The sequence below is a fragment of the Phocoena sinus genome, chromosome 1, assembly GCF_008692025.1.
Source record: "Phocoena sinus isolate mPhoSin1 chromosome 1, mPhoSin1.pri, whole genome shotgun sequence".
In the NCBI taxonomy this organism is placed as follows: Eukaryota; Metazoa; Chordata; class Mammalia; order Artiodactyla; family Phocoenidae; genus Phocoena; species Phocoena sinus.
This window is the reverse complement of record NC_045763.1, coordinates 3,309,647-3,316,017: the sequence shown is the minus strand read 5'-3', so window position 1 is coordinate 3,316,017 and position 6,371 is coordinate 3,309,647. Positions and strand designations below refer to the sequence as shown.

At 51.7% G+C, this 6,371-nt stretch overlaps 1 protein-coding gene across 1 annotated transcript; it reads left to right on the top strand.

Annotated features, from left to right (window-relative positions):
- The first annotated feature begins 1,280 nt into the window (after positions 1–1,280).
- LOC116739584 lies at positions 1,281–6,004 on the top strand. Its single transcript, XM_032603999.1, has 4 exons — positions 1,281–1,370; positions 1,461–1,571; positions 2,184–5,682; positions 5,991–6,004. Exons 1-4 carry the CDS (start codon positions 1,281–1,283, stop codon positions 6,002–6,004), a joined length of 3,714 nt encoding a protein of 1,237 aa, XP_032459890.1.
- The last annotated feature ends 367 nt before the right edge of the window (positions 6,005–6,371 follow it).

Here is a 6,371-nt window from a genome sequence, read left to right as displayed (position 1 = left end):
CATCGGGACCTCTTAGCGTCACCGGCAACGAGTGCGCGGAGGTCCAGGTTCGAACCTGCAATAAATGACCCTTGCCGTTTGGCTTTGACTCTTGTCTCTGGTGGTCTTGTGGAGGGGTCTCGTGACCGTGGGCATTTCATTTGGGGGCTCGTCTGGGATGCCCCCAAGCCCACCAGACATCAGGTCAACGGGTCATCGCTGACAACCGATCGGTAAGTAAGCTGGCTCAAGGTACCTTCTGTTTTGGGGATTAGGACAGTCCTGGCGGACGCGCTATAGGACACCTAGTCGGGCGTGGTTGGAGACGTCCACCGCGACCCATCTGGGGGTTGATAGCCCATCTGAAGCGCGCACGCGATAACCTCCCTTCCTCCTTTTACAGGCTCCGCTATTGGGACTGCTCTTAATCACTTTCGTTTTCAGAATAACCTTTTCTAAGCAACCTCTTCCAGGACCTAAACATGGGCCAAACACAGAGTACCCCTCTCTCCTTCCTTCTCACTAATTTTGGGGATGTGAAATCCCGAGGACACGATCTCAGTCTGGACATCCGGAAAAGAAAACTTATTACCTTCTGCCGCTCTGAATGGCCAACTTTCGGGGTTGGTTGGCCCACCGAGGGTACCTTTTGTCTTCCTATAGTCCTAAAAATTAAATCTAGAATTTTCTTACCAGGGAAAGAAGGCCATCCGGACCAAATCCCCTACATCTTGGTATGGCAGGACCTGGTAGAAAACCCACCTCCCTGGATGGCCCCCTTTTTGTCATCAGGGACATATAAGATCCTTACGGCCCGACCAACTAAACCTCCCAAGCCTCAGACCTCAACCACACCCATACTTTCTGACAGCCAAGACCTCCTTCTCATAGAACCCCCTCCATATCAACATCCTCCTTTGGCCCCACAACCGGTCCCCCTTCCTGCTCCTGACCCTGCTCCTCTCCCCTTGGAAGAACCTCCTGTAGCCCCTCCCGAGAGGCCACCCAGGTCAGAACCGGAGGAGCGAGAGGCAGAGGCACTGCCGGCCCTCCTGCCCAATGAAAATAACTCCCCTGGGCCGGCTGGACGCACCCGTGGACGCACTCAGCGCGACCCAGGGTTCCGCCATCCAGATTCCACCACAGCCCTACCCCTGCGAGAAATAGGCCCTCCCGATGAGACAGGGAACCCCCGACTCCAATATTGGCCATTCTCTACCAGTGACTTATATAATTGGAAAACCCAGAATGCTCGTTTTTCTGATAATCCTAAAGACTTGATAGGTCTTCTAGATAGTGTTATGTTTACTCATCAGCCCACCTGGGATGACTGCCAACAGCTTCTCTGGATCCTGTTCACTACCGAGGAACGAGAACGAATCCAGCTGGAGGCAAGAAAACTGGTTCCTGGAGATGATGGTCAACCCACCGCTAACCCTGATCTTATTAATGCAGCCTTTCCCTTAACTCGCCCCCCGCAGGATGATTGGAACTACAACACCGGAGAAGGTAGGGGACGACTGCTCATTTATCGCCAGACTCTAATGGCGGGTCTCCGGGCTGCCACGCGCAAGCCCACTAATTTGGCCAAGGTATATTCAATTGTACAAGGTAAAACAGAAAGTCCCTCCTCTTATTTAGAAAGATTAATGGAAGCCTTTAGGCAATATACCCCTATGGATCCAGAGGCCCCCGAAAATCAGGCTGCCGTTGTAATGTCCTTCGTTAACCAGGCAGCCCCTGATATTAAAAAGAAACTCCAGAAGTTAGAAGATCTGGAGGGCAAACAGATACAGGACCTACTCCGTATTGCTCAGCGTGTCTTTAATAACCGAGATGCCCCAGAGGATAAACAACTTAAAGCCACTGAGAAAATGACTAAGGTCCTGGCCGCCATTGTTCAGAAAGATCAAGGGGGCCCCCCAGCCACTCGACCTCCCAGGCGACCATTGGACAGAGATCAATGTGCCTATTGCAAGGAAAAAGGCCATTGGGCTCGGGAATGCCCCCAAAAAAGGCAGCCGTGCCCCAACCAGGGGCAATGGCAACCGAAGGCCACCACCCCAGTCCTGTTTACACATGATGCAGAGTAGGGGGCACGGGGTTCGGACCCCCTCCCCGAACCCAGGGCAACCCTACAAGTGGAGGGGAAACCAGTCCAATTCCTGGTGGATACAGGGGCACAGCATTCGGTCTTGGTTAAGCCCCACGGAAAAATTTCTGACAAAACCTCCTGGGTCCAGGGAGCTACGGGAGTTAAACGTTACCCCTGGACCACTCAGAGAACTGTGGACTTGGGCACGGGAAAAGTAACCCACTCCTTTCTGGTCATTCCCGATAGCCCTTGCCCCTTACTGGGGAGAGACTTACTTACTAAAATGGGAGCGCAAATTCATTTTCGGTCAGAGGGGCCGATCATAACAGACCCTCACAACCAACCCATATCTGTGCTCACCCTGAACTTGGAAGATGAGTACCGACTTCACCAGGAACCACCCTCCCAAAATCAAGATATAAAGTCATGGCTTCAGCAGTTCCCCGAAGCATGGGCAGAAAGAGGTGGGATGGGAGTAGCCAAACATCGCCCAGCCCTATTCATAGAAATCAAACCAGGGGCAGATCCTGCACGTGTCCGGCAATATCCCATGCCCATAGAGGCCAAAACTGGTATCACTCCACATATTCGCCGGCTTCTTGACCTAGGTATACTGCGTCCCTGCCAGTCGGCCTGGAACACACCCCTGCTGCCAGTCCGCAAACCTAACAGTAAAGACTACTGCCCAGTACAGGACCTGAGGGAAGTTAACAGACGAGTCATAGACATCCATCCTACCGTACCCAATCCATATACTCTTTTGAGCGCCCTTAGTCCAGAAAAACAATGGTATACTGTGCTGGACCTCAAAGATGCCTTTTTTAGTTTACCCTTAGCACCCAAAAGTCAAGAACTCTTTGCCTTCGAATGGTCGGATCCCGAGAGAGGCATAAACGGACAACTCACCTGGACCAGACTTCCCCAAGGATTCAAGAACTCACCTACCTTGTTTGATGAGGCCCTACACGAGGATCTCAGTGAGTACCGGAGACAAAACCCCAATATAACCCTCCTGCAGTATGTTGATGATCTCTTAATAGCTGCTGGGACCGCTGAAGCCTGCCTGCAGGGAACCAGAAACCTCCTACAGACTCTCGGCACCCTGGGATACCGGGCCTCTGCCAAAAAGGCGCAGATCTGCAGGCCTGAGGTAACTTACCTGGGATACCTACTGAAAGGGGGGCAACGGTGGCTCACAGATGCAAGGAAAGAGACTGTCCTCCGCATCCCCAGACCCACCACGCCTCGACAGGTGAGAGAATTTTTGGGGTCAGCTGGGTTCTGCCGTTTATGGATACCCAAATTTGCTGAAATGGCCAAACCACTATACTTAGCCACCAAAGAACAGACGCCCTTTGAATGGACAGAGGAGGCTGAGCAATCGTTTCAGCAGATAAAAACTGCCTTGCTATCCGCACCCGCCCTGGGTCTCCCTGATGTCTCCAAACCCTTCCACCTCTTTGTGGATGAAAACAAAGGCATAGCTAAGGCCGTGTTGACACAACCCCTCGGTCCTTGGACCAGGCCTATCGCTTACCTATCGAAGAAATTGGACCCCGTGGCTGCAGGCTGGCCTCCTTGCCTCCGGGTGATCGCCGCCACAGCCCTAATGGTAAAGGATGCCAACAAACTAACTATGGGACAGGAATTACATGTCACCACCCCCCACGCCATCGACGGGGTTGTCAAACAGCCTCCCGACCGATGGATGAGCAATGCTCGATTGGTCCACTACCAGGGTCTACTGTTAAATCCTCTCAAAATCAGCTACACTCCACCACGGGCTTTAAACCCTGCCTCTCTATTACCTGACCCAGACTTAGACTCCCCACTCCATGATTGTGCAGAGGTACTGGCTCAGATCCATGGGGTTCGGGAAGACCTACGTGACCAGCCCCTATTAGACGCACAAGTCACATGGTTCACTGACGGCAGTAGTTTTGTCCAGCAAGGTCAGAGGTATGCGGGGGCAGCAGTAACATCGGAAACTGAGGTGATATGGGCAAAGACTCTCCCCCCAGGGACCTCAGCCCAAAAAGCTGAATTAATTGCCCTGACCCAAGCTCTCAAGATGAGCAAAGACCAAAAAGCCACCATATATACAGACAGCCGGTATGCTTTCGCTACCGCACACATACATGGGGCAATATACCGAGAGCGGGGACTACTCACAGCAGAGGGCAAAGACATCAAGAACAAAGAGGAAATCCTGGCCTTGCTAGCGGCCATATGGGAACCCAAAAAGTTAGCCATTGTACATTGCCCGGGGCATCAAAAACCCACAAATCCAGTCGCCCGGGGCAACAATTTGGCAGACCAGACAGCTCGAAAGGCGGCATACACTCCAATACCATTACTTCCCCTACAACTGCCGGATCCAAGGCCCCGGGAATTACCGCCCCAACCCGACTACTCGGAAGATGACATTAGATGGATAAACAAACTCCCTCTAACCCAGGTTAAAGACGGATGGTGGCGGGACGCTAAGAACAATATCCTCCTTCCAGAAAAACTAGGAACCTTGGTCCTTGAACGGATCCATCGTAGCACCCACTTGGGCGCCCGACGGCTACAGGATCTCATCAGACAGACTGGACTTAAAATTAAAAATGTCTCCGAAAAAACTGAACGACTGGTTGCTGGCTGTGCAGTCTGCCAACTCCATAATGCTAACACCCACCCACCAACCGCTGGCATCCGGGAAAGAGGGAACCAGCCCAGAGCCTACTGGGAAGTGGACTTCACGGAGGTAAAGCCTGGCAAATATGGATATAGATATTTACTGGTGTTTATAGATACCTTTTCAGGTTGGACTGAGGCATTCCCGACCAAGAATGAGACAGCACAAATAGTAGCTAAAAAGCTACTAGAAGAAATCCTGCCCAGGTATGGCTTTCCAGTTATGATAGGGTCAGACAACGGGCCGGCCTTCGTTTCTAAAGTAAGTCAGGATCTGGCTTCCATACTTGGGGCTGATTGGAAATTACATTGTGCGTACCGCCCCCAGAGTTCAGGACAGGTAGAAAGAATGAATAGAACTCTAAAAGAGACCTTGACTAAATTAACCATGGAGACTGGCGCTAACTGGGTAGTCCTACTCCCCTACGCTCTGTTTAGGGTGCGAAATTCCCCCTATAAGCTAGGATTTACCCCCTACGAAATAATACATGGTAGGCCTCCTCCTATTATCCCTAACCTAAAGACTAACCTTATCCAATCGGACCCAGAAAATAATCTCCTGTCTTCCCTCCAAGCCTTACAGCGGATACATGAGACAATCTGGCCCAAACTAAAAGAGCTATATACAACAGGACCCCCGCCTACTCCACACCAGCTCCGACCAGGTGACTGGGTCCTTGTCAAACGCCATCGACAAGAGACCCTAGAACCCAGGTGGAAAGGACCTTACCAGATCATCCTGACAACGCCGACGGCCATCAAGGTGGACAGCATAGCTGCCTGGATCCATTACACCCACGTCAAGCCGGTGGACCCACTTTCTGACCTCATCAAGTCCACTAAAGCTGACGTCACCTGGACGGTTGATCAGAGTAAGGACAATCCCCTCAAACTGACCTTACGCCATACCCTCCCCCATGAGGACCAAGGTACTGCTGATAGCTCTAATGACAGTCCTAACCCTCAACCCTCGGGCCACGAGGGGAGGATTCAACCCACCCCCCCAATAAGAATGCTTTAATGCAACAACTATATGGTGCACCGTGTGAGTGCAGGGGAGGTACTAGCGAGACTCCTGTTGTTCCCCGAAGGTATACTCATATGCAGGATTGCGGGGGAATAACTGCATACCTTGTTCAGGTATATGGAGGCACCGGGGTCAAAACCAGCTGGCAATGCCACCATAAGCCTAAACCACTCCCCCCCCCGAGCTATTTGTCCCTGTTCTACTTTTCAGGAATCAATGCATAGCACGTGCTACTCCTCTTACCAGCAATGTACAGCGACCAATAACAAGACTTATTTCACAGCCACACTACAGAATAATAAAAGTCCCACCATTAGTGATAATAATAAATACCTTCAGGCTGGATGCATTGGCACTCCCAGGACCCCGGTGTGCTGGAATACCAGGGCCCCCATACATATGTCAGACGGTGGAGGGCCCCAAGACGAAGTGCGCCAGATAGAAACCCGAAGACAAATAGAAAAGGCCTATCAGGATCTGTACCCACAGCTCAGCTACCACCCCCTAATTCGCCCTAAGGTCAATCCCTCTGAACTGGACCCCCAAACCACGACTATACTAGAAGCTACTTTTGCGCTTTTAAATACCACC

What these genes read in the sequence shown, in the direction of transcription:
- LOC116739584 (XM_032603999.1), top strand. Translation starts at nt 1,281, where the DNA reads ATGTTTACTCATCAGCCCACCTGGGATGACTGCCAACAGCTTCTCTGG. An exon ending in GAGAACGAATCCAGCTGGAG is followed by an intron (nt 1,371 to 1,460) that starts GCAAGAAAACTG and finishes CGCCCCCCGCAG; the next exon opens with GATGATTGGAACTACAACAC. An exon ending in AGCCCACTAATTTGGCCAAG is followed by an intron (nt 1,572 to 2,183) that starts GTATATTCAATT and finishes GTCTTGGTTAAG; the next exon opens with CCCCACGGAAAAATTTCTGA.